The sequence below is a fragment of the Lutra lutra genome, chromosome 1 (assembly GCF_902655055.1).
Source record: "Lutra lutra chromosome 1, mLutLut1.2, whole genome shotgun sequence".
NCBI lineage: Eukaryota > Metazoa > Chordata > Mammalia > Carnivora > Mustelidae > Lutra > Lutra lutra.
This window is the reverse complement of record NC_062278.1, coordinates 86,016,933-86,040,169: the sequence shown is the minus strand read 5'-3', so window position 1 is coordinate 86,040,169 and position 23,237 is coordinate 86,016,933. Positions and strand designations below refer to the sequence as shown.

The window sequence follows — 23,237 nt, the reverse complement described above, 5'->3', positions numbered from 1 at the left end:
TGTAAAATCTAAAAATAGCATGATGGAGGCAGGAAGCCAGAGCTCGGGAAAAATGACTTCTTAATGGACTTGGAACATTGTGAAAATATGAAATGTATAAATGTTTTTTCAAAGTCAAGTTCCCTTCATGCGCAAAGAAAGATGGAAATAATCTTGTAAGGGGAGATTGTACCTTTACTCAAATTAACCACCAAGAAACGAAACTCAGTATCTAAAGGACACACATTAGCAAACTCTAATGCTGCTCAAGTTCCTCTTTCATAAAAACAGTGTATGTTACATCTAATGAAAAGTTACTATAAAAATTAAATGTTTAATGATTCGCTAAAACTGTTTCCAATCTCTGTGGACTTTGTGCCCCACTGCTGAGTAGGGTTTGTAGTGCAGAGAGAAGCATTCTTACAGACCAGTAAAAACTGAAGCTTTCCAATTAGAGGATCCATTCCCCAGACAATGGCCCTGTCTAATCCTTGTACAAAGTCCAGGGAGGCAGGGCCTTGGCTGGTCAGAATGTGACCATCCTTGGGGGGTTGGGTCCGGCAAACAATCAATCGTCCCATTCCTTGGCTGATTCTGTATCTCCTTCTGCTCAGCGGTTCCATGGAGCCGCCCAAGCAAGGCCTACCCCTCCTAAACTGATGTGATTATTCTGCTCACCATGCTGGTTTTAGTTCTTATTATAAATCAGTAAATTTGCACTGATATCTTCACATCAGCCTGGTAATCTGGATTTGAGTCCATCTCTGAAAAATAAAACTGCCTTTCTTAGGATCACAAAAATCAGTTTCTGTGCCTTGAGGCTAAGGGGAAGATCCTGGATAACATAAAGGATGATTCTCAAAGTGTGGTCCTTGGATCAGCAGTATCAATGTCATCTAGGACTTGTTAGAATTGTGAATTCTTGGGCGCAACCCAAGATCTCCTAGGTCAAGGGGGCGAAGGCCAGCTCTTTGTTTTAACATTCTGATGTCTGCTCAAGTCTGAGAGCCATTAAATTAAAACGACAACAGTTATCTGAGGGTGGGTGGAGAATGGATGGTTAATTTTAAGTGTCAACTTGGCTAGGCCAGGTGCCCAGTTGGTTAGTTAAATACCAGTCTAGATGCTGTTATGGAGGTATTTTCTAGATGGGATTAACACTTACATTCTTAAGACTTTGACTAAAGCATATGATCCTTCACAATGTGGGTGGGCCTCATCCAATCAGCTGAAGGACTTAAGGGAAAAGAACTGAGGTCCCCTGAAGAGGAAGGAACTCTTGCCTACAGACTGACTTTGGACTCAAGATTTCAGCATCAACCCTTGTTCAAATTTCCAGCCTGCCAGCTTGCTCTGTAGATTTGAGACTTGTCTGTCCCGGCAAGGGCCAATTCCTTAAATCAATCTCTCTCTCTCTCTCTCTATCTGACACACACACACACACACACACACACACACACACACACCCCTATGGTTTTGTTTCTTTGTTTCTCTGGAAAACTCTAATAATGGTTTAATATTTGTGTACATTAGAACTAGGATTCTGTTTTTTCCAATACTGTATGCTTCAGTGCCTGGAACATAGTAGGCTCTCTATACATTTGATGAATACATGAACTGTGGTAAATCCACTTAGAAAAGGAAGTGGATAATTTGGCCCTGTGAGGAGCCTCTTGGAAAACAGCTGACCCTGAGGATACCTCCACTAAATTCCTGTGAGCAATAAACCTCTCCTCAGGAATCTTCTAGAGCGTCTAGATAACCAACGGGAAATAACATTCAGGAATTATATTTAGTGTTTCAATAACATTCAGGAATTATATTTAGTGTTTCTGAGTTTAATTTCTTACCAGTGAAAGAATGCTCAGCACTCAGCAATCCATTCTTAAGATTTTGTTCGATCCACAGGACCCACTGTTTTAAGTGGCATGAGCACACTGACTGCACCTTGTCATTTCTGTTATGCTATATGTTGTAATCTAGGACATGATTCTAGAGCAGATTCTTACCAGTACATTGTTTTTTTGGAAAGAGTGAAATTGAAAACCTCGCCTCAAATCCTGTCAATTTTAGTGTCTGCCCCAATACATTAATCTAAAGAATGTACTTTCCTGAGCGATGGCAATAGCGCTCTCGGACAGGGGACACTCCTCTCCACCTCCCTGTCAGACACTCAGCAGAGGCCGCCAAGCACAAAGGCACAGCTTAGTCTCCAGGCTGAGGGGATTGTTTCTGAGGGTCAAAAGTCATCTAGATTAGACTTTGAAAAGTCTGGGATGGTCATTCTATCTGCCACACGAAATCAGAAAAAGTAAACATTCTTTGGCTAACCTCCACCCCCAGGCAACTGAAGCCCAAGTCAAGTTTCTTTGAAAACATGCCAGATGTATAGTGCTGGTAGACCGACTCAGGCTGAGTGAGGAGCTGGTCCAAAGTAGGCAGAGGCGGCAGAAAGAAGGACGAGGGCCAACAAAGTAGTCAGTCCTGAGGCTGTTAAACTACAAAGGTATTCTCTTTGAGGGAAAAACACTAAGAATTACTTTGTTGGATTTGCTCTCTGTTCACCTAAAAAACAAAAAAAAAACAAAAACAAAAAACAAACCCACCCCAGAATTTGAGGAAACTGATTCACATTTCACACAGCATCCCTTCAGCTCCCTAAACTCTCAGCAAGGGCCTGACTCTGGGGCAGGACCTGGGGCAGGCTGACAGTCCCTTAGCTCCCACAAACTGAACTTACAGGCCTGAGCCAAGTCTGTGTGAACAGGCATGAGCTAAACAGGCACTGGAAAATTACAGGAAGGTGCCACAGCAACGTCCACTGTTTAAAAGACAACCCAAACAAAAAATGATTAGAGGCTAGGCAGAGACTCACACCTGACAGTCAGCCCAGGTGGGAGCTACTTTGAGACAAATTCCAGGTATTGGCTGCAGTTTAAAAGTCTTATGATAAAAATAATCACATCTGTAATGAACCTTATTAACCGGAAAAAAAATGGAATGAAAACTATTTTCTTCTTGAAACTAAGCAAAAACATCTCATTTTGCAACCCCCCCCAAAAAGGGAGAGAAACAAACTCCTTACTCTAAATCTTCAGATTGTCTAAAACAGTTTAAAACATAACAAAAATGAAAATACACATACAACAAAAATAGAGAAGATGTATTAAAATTTTCTAATCAAATGGGTGTCACGAAATATCACAAAATAAGTCTGATGATTTCAACCAGTTTGTTTCACATAAACTAAGTTGTCATTGTCCGGGAGAGAATAAGTGGTTCCAGTGACAGACAGCTCTTTTGTTTCGGCAAGCAGCAGCGTTCAGTGGTACCCTGGATGTTTTGTTCAAACTTCTGACTAACATCCTCTTTATTCAGACTGATCAGGAAAATATATTTTTCTTTTGACAGAGTTGGGTTGCTTTTAAAGGAATTACTTGTTTCAAATGACATCCTTCTACCGGAGCAGATAAGTTTGACACCTCCTGCAGAACTCACAACTTGCCTCCTTCCCACCTCCCGACCAAAAAAAAAAAAAAAAAAAAAAAAAACCACTGGCCTGCGGGGATGGCTCTGTATGGCTCTGTATTTACATTCAGCCACACACATCGGCATTTACCAGGCTGAGGCCGCTGGCTGTCAACTCCTAGCTCTTAGTCAATATTTAATCACTGTGCAGTTACGTAGGGAGAAGGAAACATTCCATCTCCCCATACATGCCTTTAATATGAAAAAAGCTTTCATTACATTTATAGAAGCATGGTTATGCTTTTAAGAAAAGCTATCAAATTGAGAAGTTGCACCAGAGTTCTGCTATGGCGTTTTAAGTGTATTGCCATTAATAGGTGTTTAAAACGAATTATACATAATTGTGATTATTTTTCAAAGTATTACAAGCCTTTGGGTTCACTCTAAAACCTTATTTATTTTTTTTTTTTAAATGGAGAAGGGTTATAGAAAAACCATGCGATCCTTGCGTGGTTCATAACCTTCAGCCCTAGCTCAGTCTCAAGGTTACAAAGCAAAGCAACCATGCCAAGGCGAAAATTCAGATTTCTTTTGGCTTTTACTTAATGTTAAAAGCTGCCCAGTTTTGTGTTTTGATAGAGATTTGTAAATAATTTTCTTAGACCCAGCATGCTGTTATTTTAAGGATAACTAAAGAAACGGAAGCCAAAGGTTAAGGAAAAATCATAATAGAAACTGATGGGTGCCACCCACGTTACAGGGAACCCTTAGGCTCCAACCAGACAAAAACATTTCATGTTTCTTGTGTAGCAAATGGCTCTTCTAACAAGATGATCACCTGAGCTGGAGACGTTTTTACCATTTATTTTATTTTATTTTTTTAAAGATTTTATTTATTTATTTGACAGAGAGATCACAAGCAGGCAGAGAGGCAGGCAGAGAGAGGAGGAAGCAGGCTCCCCGCTGAGCAGAGAGCCCGATGCGGGGCTCGATCCCAGGGACTCAGATCATGACCTGAGCCGAAGGCAGCGGCTTAACCCACTGAGCCACCAAGGCGCCCCGGTTTTTACCATTTAAACGAGATCTGCAATGTTCCATAGGGAAGGCTCATGCATTACTTACAGTGTCAAGATAAAAGGAAACCGGCAGTGAAGGTGAATCAGAGTAATAAGTATTTAAAATGCCTTAGCTCAAAGGCACACGGTTCTCTTTCATTCCTTCTGCTAACCAGCGACAAGATGAACGGGTGTGGACTTGCTCAACTGGATGACCTGTGGCAGGAAACGATTCACTTCAAAGTTGCAAACCATATTTGACATTCAACAGGTTTTCATTGTGGGTGGGTAGATGAGAGAATTCAGCTTTACTGTGGCTCCTACATTTCATTGGTCCTATGCTGATGGATGGAGGAAGGGAGGGGTTTCCCTGACTTTCCTGCACCTGCCAGCAGGGCACAGGAGATTTCTGAGAGGAAGTCCCAGGACTGAGTGCTCACGTGGCTGACGTGAGAATGCCTGACTCTTTGCCCCCAATCCTGTTAGCATTTGGCATTTCAACATCTCAGCTCAGTCTTGGGTCAATGTGCCTAAAGCTTCAAGTGAATCACAAGTAGCTCATGAGGAGAAAGGCTGGGACTCTGTTTTAACATATTCCCAGCCCACAGCATCCAGGAGACCTGATAAGAAAACCCCACAAATATGCCAACCCCTTTAAGCCAAAACACCCAAGAACTTCCCGGAGCCTGAGAAGTTTAACATTAATTCACTGCATTCAGATAGCTTCTTCCCACTTAATTCCCTAAAAGGCTCCATTCCCCACAGTACCCCAAGTCTGTGAGTATAAGGAAATGGCATTTCAGGCATTGTGTCTATCATTAAACTCTTTGCAGCATAAAAAAAATTTAAATTTCCTACAGGAAAATTGCACGGTTATTTTATTGTATAAAAGATGGCTTTTAGAAGTAGAGGTGGAAAGTTCCATAAATGAGGTGCAGACTCAGATGCCTGGGCTGTGTTTGTCAGGAAAGAGAGTAATTTTCCTCAGGCTAGCCCTGACTTGAGTTCCACAGACCTCTCCAAACTCCTTCCCTGTGTGCTGGCTGCCACCCTTCCTGTCCCTCCTCCCACCACACATCTCCCTGGGGTGGCTCTGGTCATCCCACCTTGCACTGGGCTCCTCCCCCTCCAGGTCTTAGGTCAGTGGTCCTCCTGCAGCTGCCTCTGCAGGTGGCTGAGCCAGAGGCTTCCAGACTCCCTGACCTCCCTTCCTAGCGCTTACCTCAGATATTAAATAACCACCTGAGGAACTTATTTAATGTCCATCTCCCTCGCCAAAATAAATATGCCACTTGGGCAGAGCTCATAGCCCTCTTATCTCCCTTAGGGTCCAGCAACATGCAGCTACTAAATACGAATGACTGTTAAATGAGTAAGTACATGAACAGGCATGAAAAAAAATCACAGGAGGCACTGGCTTCTGCTATAGCCTGCGCACTTTCTACTTCACCCTACCTGACCTCTCCCCTTCCTGGGCCTTCAGATGGCCATTTCTTTTGCTAGACCGCCACAGGTGACTACGCTGTTGCTGAATGTGGTCCCAGGAATTCTGCAAGGATAGCTCTCTGGGTGTGTTGCCCAACACATGGCAAGGACTCAGGCATGCCCCATTGTTTAGGGCTGTCTATAACCTAGTGAAGCACAGTCCCATTTTATAAGTAAAACAACTCATGAGGAGTAGCTAGCTCAGGATTGGGTGTCAAGAGGACAGGAATGCACTATTTTCTCTCTCTGAACCTCCACTCAACCAGAGGATCATAATGACTCCTTTAAACCAACATGCTGGGCAAGTTTTTGACTAGTCTTAATGGACTAGCCAGATTCATGATAAACAAGCATAGGGGTATTGGTGGGGACCTTCAAAGTGAAGAGAAGAAACATAAAGCCATGCATTTATGTTTGAATGAATTTATTTTTAATTTTTTACTTTCTTTTTTTTAAGATTGTATATATTCATTTGCGAGGGAGAGAGAGTGTGCAAGTGTAGGGAGGAGTAGAGGGAGAAGGACAAACAGATTCCATGCTGACTGCAGAGCCCAGCAGAGGGCTCAATCCCTCGACCCCGAGATCATGACCTGAGCCGAAATCAAGAGTCAGACGCTTAACCAACTGAACCACCCAGGAGCCCCTTGAATGAATTTTTAATTAATCAATGTTTCCATGTATGAAGAATTCTCAAATAGCCGCATGTGGTATAAGCAGATACTGTATATCCAGAGATTCCAGATGTTCGGATATGGCCGCAGCCATCAGCAAAGATGAGCAGTTACTATGTAATGAACATCAGAGACGCTAAATCCCAAGTATCTGGTGTAACAGTCTTACTAGTTGAAAGTGGAAAGCACTGGCCCTTGGAGCCAGTGAGACCTGCGCTAGCTCTATGATCCTGCCAGAAGCCTCAGTTTCCTTGTCTGTGAAATGGGAGTAACAGCATCTACCCTCCCTCACCGTGAGCATTAGGCACAATAAATGAACAGCAGCCAGCTCAGTCCCTATCCATCATTGGCACTCAGTAAGTGATAGCTATTGCTATTACCATCAAAACAGGTTTAACGCATGTCTCTCCAGTTCTCACAGCAGCGTCACCCTCTCCGACAGCATGTGGCATACTGATGTGCTTACGGGATTCGGGTCAGCTTCCCCCACGGGGCTGCAGGCTCCAGGAGGGCAAGAAGCCCCATGACATGACAGCTTCATGTAAGCGTCTGCTTATCCTTATCACTACACCTAATACAGAGGAGGCATTCAGTACATCTTCACTGACTGAATAGGCGATGAAGAAAAAATAATGGCCTGTCTTAGGGAGAGGTTTGGCAGACATCATGGTGTGGACTATGCTTTGCTGAAAAGCTTCACATAAGCAATTTTAAAATCTAGCTCTTACTACAAAATGAACTCAGGAAGTTTACTCCTTCAAAACTCAAGAGACTTCCTCCACTTAGATCATATAACAGCATAGTTTCTAGAAAATAAAGAATGGTTAGAAGACATTCTTTAATTCACATTAAAAATTTACAGATTTATACCACGGTACTAGTTGTTTTTATCCCAGTAATTATAAGGAGGCTATAACTACTATTTTGGGCCAGGTCTGTCTGATTCCAGAGCCTGCAGATAACCACCTCCTTATACAGCCTCAGCTGCATCACAAGAACACATCTGTACTGGCAGCAGAGAGCCCTGGGGTAAGGTCTGCTGACATTTCAGCCTCATGTTTGAGTCTTGGTATTAACATCACCAGCCATAGGTTGAACCCCAAGTGGTCCAGTCAGCTTTGATCCTTTCCAAGGCCACTGGTGTCACCTTTAGATCTGCCCAGTCAACCCATAAATGGGTACCATGAGTCCCAGGAGTAGAGTGAGGGTGTGTGGACAAGATGTCCAGGGCTGATGAGCCATGAGGTCTCCGCGTAGGATGTCAATGTTCTGTTTATGACACCTCCAAAGTCTCTCCTGCTCTGTGTGCCTATTTCCTCATCTGTAAAATGAAGCGGGTTGGGCCAGAGGAGCTTTAAGGTCCATTCCACCTTTGATATTCAATGATTCTGTGAAAGACTCAAAAGTATTAAAGACTTCTATTTAGTGATATTGGGCTTACAGATATGATATATGAACTTGATTCCTAAGTCCAGAGACTGTTTGCTGTTATCAGTTAGGGTTCCTGATTTCAAACCAATAAAACCCACCCCAGCTGACCTAAACTCAGATTCAGCAGGAGGTAGACACTGGAGCAGCACAGAGAAAGGAAGGGAGGCACTATGAAGCCCACTATGGCCCCTCATGGGAAGGGCTTGGCAGCCATCATCACTGTGAGGGCCTCCAGCTGTCCTAAGGGCTTCGAGGGGAGTGCCCTTGACCCAAAGTCCCAGAGAAGCTCCTCCACCTGCCGCAGAACCAGGGGAGGGAGAATCTGGGGCTGAGGTTCTAGAACAGGAGTCAACTACTTGCAATTATCCTCCCACCAAAATCATACACAGCAGGGAAGGGGTAACTCCCTAAAAGGAACTTGGGCGCTATCAGGAAGGGTAACTCCTGCTGGGCGCAAAGCCCATGAAAACCCCCAATAGGAGGAAGAACCTAAGAATATAGAGGTCAGTGAGGCCAAAATATCCTGTCCTCCGCACAGCATCTAATGAATTTTAAGAAAGTATATAAATTGAAGCATTTATTCAAAACATTCTGGTCTAGAAAGCACAATTTCCAATGTGACTTTATGGGTTTCGCTAAAAGAAATATTTACTTAGTATTATCACAATCCACAATACATTGAACATGTAATTAGCAAAAGAATTCTGGGAAATTTAAACAAACTTAAGAGGAACTCACTGATTCTGTCAGCCAAGCCCGGCCACCAAAGGCAGGGAATGACTAACCGGGAAACCCTCTTCAACGAGAAATCACTGAGTCACGGGGACATCCTGCTGCTGACAAAACTCTGTCTGGTGCCCATTAGTAGCTTAGTTTTTTAAAATTCTGATGATTCGGGTAACAAAGACTGAACATCTTGACAGGTCCGTTGTCTTTCTTTTTCCACATTTACAAGAGTCTCCAACCCCCTTCCTGGGTATTTCTAATCTGCTAAATCTCCCACACATGTTCCTGGAATTAACACTCATTTCGCCTCATGAGTGACATTTATCCCCCAAGTCACTTACAGCTCTCTCTAGTCAACTGTAACTTACTCCCTTCCGCCTGGAATTTCATGCCATTCACAGAGCCTTCGCAATTTCACCAGAAGCTTAACTTTAAAGAAGAATAGTCCCTTTAAATCATGGAACACTATGGAAATGAAGGAAGTACTGTGACTAACATATGACTAACATAACATAATAAAATGAAATGAAATGACATAAAATAAAATAAAATAAAAGAAGTATACTCCCAAGCCAAAGCTGTTTCCTAAAAACAATCAAACAAAAGATCTGGATGTTGGTGAGGCAAATAACATTCCCAAGAACAGTGATAATTTGTGGCCGTTTATAGCCCACAGAAAAGAGCTGATGGGCAAGTACTTAATTTATGCTATCCTTGGGAACGTCCCACACAGCTCCTCACACCCGTGCTCCCCATTAGAGGGCCTGTCCGCTATGGGTCTGCATGTGCTTCTCTCTCTACCTGCCCTGTTCTTCACTGCACACGCTTTCCCCACAGGGCAGCCGCGGAGTTTCCACCAAGGAAGGCAACCCGATTGGCAGAGGGGCTAGGAGAATGGTTTTCAAAATACACTTAAAGCCAACACACAGTGGAATATTTGCTTAGGTTCCCTTGAGATGACTTTGTGGGGAGGTAAGGGAGACTATGGAGGGACATAGCTCTCCCCTCCATCAAGCCACAGCCTACAAGGATATATTACTTATTACTTTAGTTGACTTGGTGTAATACCTTTTTAATCATAAAAGCTAATGTAAATCCAAATAAAGCCTGTAGTGTAGGTAATAATACTGTGTCCTTGTTCACTTCTTAGTTTTGACAAATGTGCCACAGTTATAGGAGATGCTAACATCAGGAGGAGCTGGTTGGTGCAGGATATGCATGAACATTCTGGACTATCTTTGTGACTCTTCTGTAAATCTAAAATTATTTCAAAGTAAAAAGTCATGTTTAAAAAGTGAAATGAACAGTGTTTCCTATTTTTCTAAAGGAATGTGAATCAAGACCCCAAACTTGACTCGTTTGCATGAAATCTGTGTTGACTTTTTACTTAGAGCAAGTAATTCTAAAAAAGAGGAAGCAAAAACAAAAATTTCCCAACCTCTATGTTTCCAATAGTATATTATGTAGTAATAGCTGGAATTAAATAAAATCTAAACATGATTCAGCAATCTTGAAGTTTCATTAGATTCCATATAATAAGAAATATTATCAAAACTCACCTATACTACCAACCCTTGAATTAAATGGTCTCAGATGAATTTCTAGAAGAAAAAAGAATTAAGACCACATATCCTGTGTGTGTGTGTGTATGTGTGTGTGTGTGTGTGTGTGTGTGAGATTGTTTAAGGTAACTTTTTCTTTAAGAATTCCTCCTTTCTTATTATTTATAAATGAAGAAAAATAAATCATGATACACGTCCCTGAATGCAAATACAAAATCAGTTTTTGAACTGCTTTGAAGATGAAAGAGAAAAGTAAATTCTAAGTAATGGGATATGTATAAGAATTAAGTGAAAGAGAATAAGGTGTATACAGTTATCTCTCCTTCCCAACCCCGGATGTTTCTGTTTCAAAGGAAGTTACTCTGGTGTCAATAAATCAGAACATTTCTTCATGAGTTTTCTTCCCTAGCATCTCTCGTTTCTAGTATCTCACCAGACTTCTCAGCAAGCCATGCCCACCTCGCCCACCTCACCTCCACTCAGGAAAAGTCACTGAATCTCTCTGGGTCTGTTTTTTCATCTGTAAAATGAGGAGATTGGCTTTGGTGTGGGATGGGAAGTTGGTAGCCCAAAGGTCATATTTTGAAGAACTGATATGCTTGTTAGCCCTACAAAATTATGTTGGTTTTTTTTTAAGTTACTTGCCGAAGTTTCATATTCAAGATATGTCTCATAAAAGTTTGGTCTGGGGCTTCTCCTGATATATCAGAATGTTGACTATATTCTGGCATGGCAACAAATCAGGCAGTATGTTAGAACAGCCCCCCTTTTATGGCTGGGATACACCTCCAGCTCACCACGGTCCTGCTTCCCCCTGACCCACAGTCCTCATTAGTTACCTACATGCCTCCGGAAGCATCTGGCTTTGCCATCTTTGCTATGGGATCCCTCATAGCTCTAATATTTGGATTCCTAGTGTGATTGCTTATTAGGAAAACAGAATCCTAATGAAGCTGCAAGCACACTAGAATTTCTGCAGGGGTCTTACTTATACGTTAGTACACACAACAGTTATACATTGGCTCTGTTGAGCGTTTTTGTATGAAACACAAGAAACATCAATCCAATATTGAGACCACCATACCATAGTAGAGCAGGAATTCAAGAAGTTTTAAAATTACTGTTACCTAAAATTTTTCTTCTTGAACAGGATCTGAATTTAAGGGCTATTTGGGTCAGACTGTGGGGCCACAGTAGGCTGAGTAACAACTTTAACAGGAGATCACTAGTTACATAATTTCAGTATTCAAAAATAAAATCCCAGTGGTCTTCTCTCTTACTCCTTACCAATTTTAGAGTGGAAATAAAAAGGACGGAGCACTTAAGATGCAGTTGCTCATAATAAAATGTCAGACCAGGGCAAATTGACCAAAAATTATGTAAGATTGCACAAAGAAAAAAAATTGTCTGCAATTTTCATAAGTGGTATAATTTTTAGCTACTGGTGCCATGAGGAGAAAAACAGAAGGCTAAATTGGTTTTGAAACTATTTGAAAACATGTTATTTTTATTGGAATTGAGATTAGCTTTTAAGTTGTCTTCTAAGAAGACACTGTGCAGGTTCCCAGAGGTCCAGACCCTTCTTATTTTAGAAATAACTTTCACTCTACTCTTTCTTCGTGTGGGGATGGGGGGGGGTCCAGATATTGTGCTGCTGGACTTGACATTAAAAATGCCCCAGCATTTCATAACACAGCAGCTTTTTAGGTTCTGTTTTTATTTTTTAATGCTCTAACCTCAAATCTAAATTTACAACGGTGCCGGAGATCTTAGGCATTATAAGGAAATTACCTCATTGCCTTTAAACTTTTTTAGACAGCAGAATTCTTTCCATATATGGCAAACCTGAAGGAAGCTGGATCAAATGATGTTAGTTTGGTAGTTGCCATGACTTACCTGTTGTTTTGTTCTGAACATGCCTACAACCCGTTTGCGAGGGGGGGGACCCCTGCCGCAGCTAGCAGGCCCGGGAGAGAGCCCGTCATCAGCTCCTTGTCACCACCTAGTCCATGAGGACGCCTGGCCGGGGGCCCTGGTCATCAGAGGGTCCCAGACCTGGACGAGCCACTTGCATACAGACTTTGAGTTGGTTCTCTACACACAGGGGATGTGCACACAAATGAAAGATGAAGGAGAGTCGGGCTGCGGATCACTGTGGGGGGGGCCTGAAGGAGGTCCTGGTGGGTGTGCACCGAGGAGGGGGCAGCACTGTGCCTGAGCAGCTTGCCCATGCTCAGGGAGTTCCTAATGGGCGACCTGCTGCCCGGAGGCCCAGCTGTGAGGCTAGAGATAGAGCTCTGCTCTCCACCCTCTCCCAAGCACCCTAAAAACCAGCCTCTTCTGCCTGGGCAAGTGCAGCAGTGCCTAGAAAAGCCCAGCCCACACAGTTTCTTGTTGGATGCTTTTTGGGGAAGAAAAAAAAAACAAACCCACTCTGAATAACTTAGACATTCATTTCTACAAGAGTTTTGAAGGCTCAATCATCTCTATTAGGACATGGGCGATAAAACCCTCTTGAATTGATATATTTGCAGAAATCAGCTGCTGACTAATGCATGGCTTTTTGTGATCCACAATAATTGAAGCTTTTTAAAAACATGTATACTATGCTAATATCCCAAGGAAGAAAGATCCACAATCACTTTCAAGAAGCATAAATACCAAGGAGTAACTTAGAGAAATGGAAGGAAATAAAAGAAGAAAAAAGATGAATTTGATATTTTTGATGATGGATATACCCAAAAAGGTCATTTAATTACAAATAAATACAAAATATTTGGGTGGAGATTCAAGGGTATCAGTAGAATGTACAGATACAAGTGGCAATTAGGAAATCTGATATACAATACTGGACAGAAGAAAACTGGTTAACTCTTTTGCTTCCAGTAAACTTTGCTATAACTTCACATCAGTTACAGGCAACTCAAAAATATTTTACAAGTACTTTCAAAAAACCATCAACCTGGAGCAGAACAAACACTGGCTGAGTTCATTCCTCTCACCTGAGTATTTCCTGGCCTAAAGCATTATCTTTTAAATTATATAAACTTTCTAGAGAAAATACCACCAAAGTAGGGAAAAATGGGAATAACCTAAAACAACACCCACATTGAAAAATAGGTTAGGTGGGGACAATGAGATGAAGTTTGTGTAGTATGGAAACAGAGAAAGTATGTGCATAGGGGAAACAGAGAAAGTATGTGTAGTAGGGAAAGAGAGAAAGTATGCGCAGTAGGAGAAACAGAGAAAGGCAAGTGATAAAGACTAGAGATAGAACATGCTTGACATAATGATTTAAGAGATATATAAGGAAAATAACATCACAAATGTGAAGAGGTAGCCAAAAACAGAACAAAGTAAAGAAACAAACCAAGAGCATCTGAAACAATAGGGCTCTTACAGATCTGATAAGGCTTGGCTAAGTGAAGGAGAACAGTTATTACGAGTGTCCTGGACCTGACAAGAGTTAGTGATGGCTCAGTTCTCCGCATTTAAATGGGAAACTAAGAAACATCATATGGGGAACATAAAACCCAAACACCTCTCCCTTTCCGGATGTCTACTTTTCTATGCCTTGTCATCACCCACATTCTGATGAAGCCTGACATCCTAATGGAGGCTATCTCATGGGCTGCTCCCGAACTCCACAAATACTTTTCTTTCTAGTTTTTTCTTGGTTTTGTTAGTTCCCCCTTTGAGAGGCTTACAATCAGCTAATTCACTTTAAGCTCCTACTTGTACTTGTGGGTGAGCGGCACAGAGATCTTCTCTCCCCTGTCTTTCTGAACCCAGGCTCCACCTCACGGCCTGAAAATCAATGGAAGGACTCTGTCTGTGGAAGGGTCCCGTGGAAGGGTGAGCACAAGCTCTCACTGTTCCCCTCTCCGCCTCCCAGAACTCAGGTGGCTCCTTGCAAAGTTCTCAAGGGCCGGTCATCCTCTGACCCCACGAGAGGAAAGAACTCTGTGGCCCAGTGGTGGAAAGGAGACTGGATGAACAGGAAAAGGAGCAATGATGGAACATATCATCAACCCAGGGAGAGCACTGATCCGTTGGTAGAAATATACAGTGATGAGCCAAAGTCTTCAGGGAAGAAAGCAATTTTACAATTGTCTGAAAGTGCTGGTTTAACAAAAGAAAAAGAGAAACAAACAATAAAATTAAAACTTCTGCTCTAGTGCTAAAACGTAGAATCTACTTCCAGACTCAGATAGGCCTGGGCTGAGGATGTTGAGGGAAGTTGAATGAAGGTGTTTAATCTCCACAGACCTACTTCTGCCTTTGAAAATGGTGAGGATTTGATGAAGTGACCTCTCAGATCCTTTCTATCTTTAAAATCCTATTACTTTTCTATTTAAAAAGTTCAGTTTCATAATTGACACTTAAATTTCTACAGAAGTTGCATGCAAAATAATCTCCTGGTCACTGACAGTATAAAGCATCATCTGTCCCACCTAACAGCGGTTAAGAAAAGCATTTGCAAAAGCCCTTTTTGTTGGAATACTTGGGACTGAATTTCAAAAGGAAGAAAACAAGACCACTCTTGTCTTCAGGGGCAAAAGGTCTAGGAGTAAAAACAAATTTCTATTTTTAAATGCAAATGTAATGACACAGAGTTTTGATAAGCTTTTAAGAAAGGATATGGAATTATGATTACTAGCACCTGGGTAGCTAAGAGACATACCCATGAAAAGATAATCGCAGATATCAATGGACAGTATCACTGAAAGGGCCTGGAAGCAGAGTCAGAAATTGGCAGATCTGGTCTGAGTTCTGTCAGTACTGAGGCTTCAGGTAAATCCCTGAATCTCGCCAGGCCTCAGTATTATCATCTTTAAAATGGAAACTCCAAAGCAAAGAGCTTTGGAGGGCCACACAGGGCCTTCCTGAGTGAAGCAACAGGGAATGCCAGGCAAAGGATCTGGAGTTGAAAGTATGGCAGAGCTGGAAAAGGATGGAGGAAGGTGACAGGATGTCAGCGGTGAGATGTTCAAAGAGCACCATGAATGTGTGATGAGAATGCTGACATCTGTTTTTCAGACATGCACCCTGAAAATTTTCCTTAGGACATTTTAAAGGACGCCAATGTGCAAACCAATCTGTTGGCAAAGATCTCCTTTAGTCCAACTACAACACTTTCAAATGTTCTGCTACAGGATGAACCATGTGATGGTAGCTTAAATACAAACACACAGCCCCAGAACCTGCAACCTAATTTTTTTTTTAACCCAACCATATATTTCTTTAAAGTCTTGAGTACACACTAATGGACATTTGCAGCTCTTAAACAAATATCAACATAAATTAGAAAAACAGGCAATGATGGCACTAAACATTTCAAGGTAAAAGGTTGAAGCAGAGAGTACATTTAGTCCTGGTAGTTTCTGGTTATGATTAAAACACACACACACACACACACACACACACACACACACACCACACACACACAAAGATTTAACAACATCCTGTAGCGCTCTCTAACAGGAAGAAGTGATAGTTATGTGCCACACAGAACATTTTCACCGCTGTGCCCCAGAGTGCCAAAGAACATGACTTATTAAACTTACAAATTTTATAATATTTTGTAATTAAGTAACAAAGAGTATAAAGAGTAATAAAGACCTTTTAATTCAGTCTATAAAAATGGGAATTCATATAATTTAAACATAGCCCACATAACTACAGAAACGAGCTACTCAGCCATTCAAGCTACTTCAGTGGAATCATTCACAGGGAAGGAAGACCTGGGCTGGAAGGCTTACAGAATAACACATTGAAAACAACCTATAATTACTACCATTCCAGGAAGAAATGTAGGCAATTTAAAGTTTGCTACTAGTTAATAGTACAAACAAATAAAAAGACAAATTATTTTCAAGTACTTAGGAAGAAACTTCATCAGGAGAATTTGCTTTCCATTAACACATCAATTAAAATATTCTTATCTTCTCATTACAAGAGGAAATGCACCTGTCACAGGCACTAAAAATAATGCAACCATAATCAAAATGTGTTGGGTCTGCAACTTGAGCTCTTCTCGAATTTAAAAATGGGTATTTTTGAACAATGAGTGTAATGACTCTAGTTGGGTGTAAGATGGTACTCTCACTTTTTTGAGAGGGAAGCAATCACCCGAGGCACCTGAAAAGAGATATTTGCAAGTCCCCAAAGACACAGAGGGAACAGAGCAACCAGTGGGAGAGGAAGCCACGGTTACAGTGTGTACATGAATAATCATGGTGACAGAAGCATAAAAAGGTACAGTTTCTTTGGAAAACAGGCAACCCCTAAAGCTGCTGACACATGATTCAGCCCTTCCACTCCTAGGTATTTACCCAAGAGAAATGAAAGAATATGTTCCTACAAATAAATGAATGTTCACAGCACTTTCATTAGTAATAGAAACTAGAAACAACTTCAATGTCCATCAACTAGGAAATAGGGTATCTCCATAAAATGAAACACTACCTAGCAAAACAAAGTAGTGAGCTGTTGCTCTAGACAATAACACGGCTGAATCATAAAATAATGACATGCCAAATGAAAGAAGCTGGACAAAAACTGAGTACATATTATATGATTCTACTTACATTCATTTTAGAAAAAACAAGCTAACCTATATAGTGATAGAAATAAGACCAGTGGTTGCCAAGGGGCAAGATGGGGAGGTTGAGAAGGGGCATGTGGGTACTTTTTGGGGTGAGAGATATGTTCACAATCTTAATTGTGATGACGGTTTCGCAAGCATACATATACATCAAAACCGATCAGATCACACACTTCAAATGTGTGCAGCAAACTGTCAACTCTACCTCAACAGTTAGTTGTTGTTGTTGTTGTTTTCAAAAATCGAAAGTGGGGAAATGGGAGAAAAAAGAGGGTGAGTTTCCAGGGACAGAGGAGACTCAGCTTGGAGGACCACAGACCCTGAGGAGAGAAAACCTCACAGTCCTTGAGTAGGTAGAAGAGTGATCTGGAGACAAAGACCCAGGGGAAGCAGACAAAAAGAAAGTGGACTGCCTGGGTCTGTGCTGAGAAGAGGGAAACCGCGTATCCCCAGGATTGCCCAAGCCAGCTTACTAGTCACAGTCGGCAGGGAAATGAGAACTTAGGGTGAATATGGATATGAGGGAGCAGGTCTCCCTAAAACTTGCCACAGCTAGTTCTCAATCTGACATCAAAAGCATAAATCACCAGTGTCTTCTTTACTCCTTAACTGTGTGTGGCCCCTGATGCTGAAGCAGGTCCCCTGGAAGGACTGTGAGAAACAGGGGGAAACCAGAGGAGCAGGGGCTGGCCAGCTGGAGGGGGCACTTCTGGGAGTCGTTCTGGTTGTTGCACTGAACAGTTCACCCTCCCCATGACTGTGTGTCAGGCATTTGTGCCAAGCAGGAGGGAGATACTGGGGATAAGGCAGTGGAAAAAAGAAACCTTGCTGCCTTCCAGGCTCCAACATCAAGGTGGGGGGGTTGCTCTGTCCAGGAAGAGGTTGGGGCACCTGAGGTCTAACGGGATAGCAGGATGGAAAGTCACCGGTGTTTCCTTCAGGACTTCCTCTGACACCTCAGAGCTCTGACCGCAAAGTTCCTGGCACTGTCCAAGCCCATCCTCCTCGGCTGACACTAAGGGAGAGAATAGCTCCTTAAACCCTTTCACAAAAAAAGGTCAGTCCTAGGATTTAAATGCTACCTAAATGTTGTATGCTTTTAAATTTGTCTCTAAATTCTCCCCAGATTAGGAATGGCTGATGGTCAACATAATTTTGGGATTTTGAGATCTCATCCTTCCTTTTGAGGTCTTGCTGCAGCCATCAGTCTATTAAAACAAACCCAAACTAAAGCAGGCCTGTGAGAAGAGACTCTGAAATAACGGGATTTTGATTAATTCCTAATTTACTTAGGTCCTTAATAATTACCAAGGAAGCCTAAGACAGGATTTGTCATTAGGAAACCTAGGGAGGTGGGAGCCTCTTTTCTTCCCTTTTACTTCAAATTGTTTTTAGCCTTAAATAAAGGAGAAAAAAAAACTTAGTCTGGTGTAAGAAGAAAGCTTTCCCTAGGTTACTTAGTGGGCCCTTAAGCAAATCACTTAACTTCAATGGGCCTCAATTTTCTCAGCTGTTTTTGGCTTAAGTCTGCGGCCTGTGAGCCTAATAAACCATTCATTCATTCATTCATTCATTGAGAACCTACTGCATCCCAGGCACTAGGTTACAGCAATTAAAAGAGAGGCAAGACCTCTACACTACAACTCAATTCTAGAGAAACCAAAAATGAACGGGAACCAAACAAGATAATGTCAGGTAGTGATAAGCACTAAGAAAATACACCACAGTGCCTTACTTTACTTTGGGGATGGTGGTCAGGGCTGTGAGAGCTGAGTAGTCTGGAATGATGGAAAGGAACCAGCCACTTGATTCCCAATAGAGGTGACCCTACTGAGGGTTTTCCATGGGGGCGGAAAAGCTTATTTGGTTATCTTCATAGGTAAAGGAGAATATATCTGTCTTTTTCATTTTATACCTTTCCTCCCAGTAGCCTGTATTAATTCATTTATATACACTTTTTATTTTCACTTTTTAAAAAGATTATCTATTTATTTGACAGAGAGAGAAGGAGAGAGAGCGAGCACAAAAGAGAAAGCAGCAGAGGGAGAGGAAGGAGCTCCCGGTGAGGAGGGAGGCAGTGTGGGGCTCAATCCCAGGACCCCAGGACCATGACCTGAGTCTGAGCCAAAGGCAGACTCTTAACTGACTGAGGCACTCAGATGCCCCATGTACATAACTTTTTAAAGAGGAGCAAAAGTATTTGATTTGAACAACTTCTTCTAAATAGGATTTCTCTTCTACATGATTCCTTTGTTATTTTCAAGTTTCTGTCCTCATAGTTATAAATTCTCCCACTTATTCCCCGGCAGGAGTAAACAGGATTTAAATCAGTATTTTTCAGATTTTATGATAACAACCTACAGTAAAATAAGTGTTAGATCATGACTCAGTGTATAAAACCAAAAGTTTTTAAAACAAAGCTTACTGTAACTATCTGCAATGGACAGTAGTATATTCTATTCTATTTCATTTTTTTAAATGCTAAGATGATTTCATCAATAACTTACAGTATGAAAAACACTATTCTAAATCAATAGTGGCTAGTAATTTTGTTATTAACAAACCCAAAAATGGTAAAATTGATTAAACAGCCTCAAAGTCTCTCCTCTCCCCCTTCTTTCTGTGCATACTTGCTTTAAAAGAAATGGGTTCCAAATTTCTCTGTATAACTTGTGAAGGAAATGCCCAGAGGGGACATTTTCAGGGGGACTGGGGTGGAGGGAGGGGAGCCAAAATATGCAAATTGTTCAATAGTTGAAGAGATAACTCGGGTTTCAAAGATTACTCAAGAAGGAAAGATTCATAGTCTTCACAACAATGAGGCTGTGGGTGTGTGTGTGTGTTGGGGGAAGTAATTTACTAAATTTTAAGTTCCTAGAGGGGAGTCAGTCTGCACCCTTACATTTCTTCATTATAATTCAAGTCTTACATGGACAGATATGTAACTGCAGCACAGAGAATCAGACCTTGCATTTAGCACATAACACACAGGTGCTCAGTAACATTTTGTTTAGTAACTTTTTTAAATAATGGAGCTCACTGTCATCGTCAAATCCTAACTTCGCATGTGCACCAATTATTATGTTCTCCTGGAATGTAAAAATGTCATGCAATAGTAAATGAAATGTGTTTATCTTCAAGTCATTGTTTAAGTCCAGGGAGCTTAATCAGGCATTTTTCTCAAGCACTAAGTGGGAAAAGGATGTTTTCCATTGCAAGGCATAAGAGAGCGGACTGGCTGTAATGGAAAGATTCCACATCTGCTAGTGGCAATGGTAAACAGCTGGGATTAGAATGAGTGTGTTAATTTAATAGGTAGTTTCTCAAGGGACACTAACCAGTGGGCTCTGTCAGCCAAGAGCTCTGTCTGATGGAAACCGTGCCAGTTTCTCTGGGAATTGCGGTTACTGTCCTTACCCCTGAAGTCAGAAGTGCATGCACCCAATTTCCAGTAGCCCCAGGGCTCTGGAACCGAAAAATTACACCTGCAAGCAAGAGTTCTCCCCCACTGCTGCAGGGCCGCCACACACAGAAAGCAGGCAGTGAAGCTGTGTGCCCTTCAGCCCCATTTAGGGACATCATTAACGATTTCAAATTACAACTGTTGCTTTAACTCATGAATTAATGCGGAGCTGCATTCATGATGTTTTTCTTTTAAGTCATTTATTTGCTCTCCTCTCAGGGGCAAGGAAGATGTTGAGACAAGTGCAAACCTGCCGGAGCTGCTGCTTATAGATGCAGCCCTCCTTCTCTCCCTCTCTCTGTTCCACTTCAGCACCCCTCCCTCTCTGGATTTCCTGAACTGAGCCAGTGGCCTCCGGTAAGGAACTGCTAGTGGCTCCTTTTCAAAACGAGAGGGATTCAGCAGAGAGGCTGAGGCGACAGAGGCAACAACCACTCCCTCATCCCAGCAGGTCAATTCACACCATTCCCCAGGTCAGCAAGAGGTTGGGTTTCTGAAAGGAACGAAGTCTTAGAGGAGGGCGGTCACCCATTCAAATTCAGGAGCATCCGCTCAAACGCGAGATGTGCCAAATCCTGCTGCCATACCGGAGGGGTGGGCAGGCGAACGTGAGCGTGTGCTAGGGGACAGCCTATATATAGGCGAGACATCAGTGGTAACGAAGGGAGACCCGCCACGGTCGACAAAGCCACAACTATTACGACTTGAAATATCACCCGCAGGGCACCGGCTTCGGTGCCAAGCTCTCCCCGGATTTATTTTCAGGCAAGTGACTCACAACCTCGTCTCCATAAGTAATTCCATTAAAATGAGTCGCCGGTTCCACTAACCCGACTTTCCGCTGCCCTCTGGCTGCCCCTCCCTCCTCTCTGCCCATCAGGCAAACCCAGACAGCTCCCAGACTGAGCAACCGTACCCCAGGGGAGCAGAAGGCAGGCTCTTCGGCCCGGCCCCCACCCTCAGGAAAGGATGAATGGGGCCGGAGGCGGGTGGGAGCGCCAGGAGGGCGCGTGCGGGCAGTGCGCGGGGTGTGTACGCGTGTGTGCGCGCGTGGGCACGCACCCGGGCCAACTTACGGAGGTGGAGTTGGTCCTCGCTTGGCCCTGGTTCCGCACCTCCTGCTCCCGGAACTGCAGTCCAGCCAGATGCTTCTCCAGTGCCTCCCAGTCCATAGGGGGCACCGGGGGCTCCTCCGGGACGCACGTCCCGCAGTCGGTGGGCTGAAGGCAGAGAACCCCAGCTGCCGGGCCCCGGCCGCCGCGTCGGCTCCGCGCGGGCTGGGGCTTCTGGACCGCCCGGCGGGGGCCCCGGGAACCGCTGGGCCGGCCGGCCACCACCACCACGTTGCCATTGTGCCTGAGGTCCTGGGGGTCGTGCGGTTGGAGGTTGCCATTGGGCACGGGAGGCGGCATGACAGTGGTGGCGCCCTTGCCCCCGCCGCCGCCGCCGCGGGTCCTGGCGCTCAAGTCCCCCGGCTCCCGGGCCGGACAGCAGTCATCCCGATACCCCCGCTCGTCGCGCTCGTCGCGGTCGTCTTCCTCTTCCTCCTCCTCCCCGTCCTCCTCCGGCGCCCACTCATCAATCACCTTCTTCTGGTAGACCGGGAAGGGCTCCTCATAGTCCTCCAGGGCAGACACCAAGTCCAGGCTGCCCCCCGGCGAAGACGAGGATTTGCACTCGGAGCAAGGGGTCACTTTGGTGGAGTTGGACTGCGAACTGGCGCGGCTGCTGCTGCTGCTGCTGCTGCCGGCGTCACTGCCTAGATCCATCCCATCCTCTCGGTAATCCTGGGGAGGGGGGGAGGAGGCAGAGAGTGAGCTGCCCGGCCGAGCCTGCTCCGGCCGCCCGCCGCCCGCCGCGATCACCCCGGCCCAGTGCCCCACGCCCGCCTGGCCGGAGGTGCGCCCCCCAACGAGGCCTGGGAATCGGAGCCGGCACCAGCCTGAGGCTTCCCTTAGCCCACACCCCCAGCATACTTCCTCCCAGGAACTAACCCTCAAATTAGCAAAGGGGGTGCCCAGCCATCAGCAAGGACACTTTCCTTAAGAAGGGCCCCGGGGCGCGCATGGACTTTGTTGTAACCATTTTGCGCCGGGCGCGCCCCTGCACCCCGCCCCAAGGATTCTCGGAGAACGAGACACTTTCCCAGAGAATTATAATTCCCTGGGGGCGGGACCGAGAAGAGGGTGGGCGGCCACTGAATTCGCACCTCATTCGGGGCGCCGAGACCACCCCCCACCCGGCCCCGCCTCGCCCCGCCCCCGCCGGCGACGGGGAGCCGGGCTCTGCTCGCTAGCTGAGCTTTACTTTCTAAGGAACCGCAGGCGGCTCGGAGGTCTCACTCCCGCCTCCGCGCCTCCCTGACCGGCCCCTCCTCTGCCCGCCGGAAGCCTCGGGCGCTCTCAGCCTGCGCTGGAGAGGGTGGCTCTCGCGACCCCCAAAGGTGTGCGGGGCCCGGGCGCGGCGGCGGTAGCTGCCTGCGCCGCCGCCGCCCTGGGGGAGGGAGGACGCGCCCTCCTGGCGGCGGAGCCGGTCCCGCCACCGAGCATGCCCAGAGGCTTCCGGGCGCGGCGTAGTCCGCTCTCCCGTTTTTCGCGGTAGCAGGCTGGGGCTGGAGGCCCGGCGGGGATAGGGTTGGAAAGGTCGGGAAAAGGCCGAGGGAAGGGGGCACGGAGCGCTGGGGATGCAGACCCGGCCAATTAACAGGGGCGGCACGCTGGGGAGCGTGGTGGATTTTAACCCCCAGACGCACTAATATTTTCTGGGCGCGTCTCAAGCCTTCTTTTCCGG

The 23,237-nt window shown here is 44.4% G+C and overlaps 1 protein-coding gene across 2 annotated transcripts in view; it reads right to left on the bottom strand.

Moving 5' to 3' along the window:
* Positions 1 to 22,952, bottom strand: part of SCHIP1 (schwannomin interacting protein 1) — a 127,428-nt gene extending 104,476 nt beyond the window's left edge. The window contains exons 1-2 of one of the 2 annotated variants that reach the window (XM_047728928.1): positions 22,755 to 22,952; positions 21,524 to 22,234 (exon numbers count right to left, since the gene is read on the bottom strand). In XM_047728928.1, coding sequence (XP_047584884.1) covers positions 21,524 to 22,216 — 693 coding nt within the window. In that variant the 5' untranslated portion in view covers positions 22,217 to 22,234; positions 22,755 to 22,952. Of the gene's footprint in view, positions 1 to 21,523; positions 22,235 to 22,441; positions 22,664 to 22,754 lie in introns of those variants that run through there. The other variant, XM_047728920.1, reaches the window with a different exon arrangement.
* Positions 22,953 to 23,237: the final 285 nt, after the last annotated feature.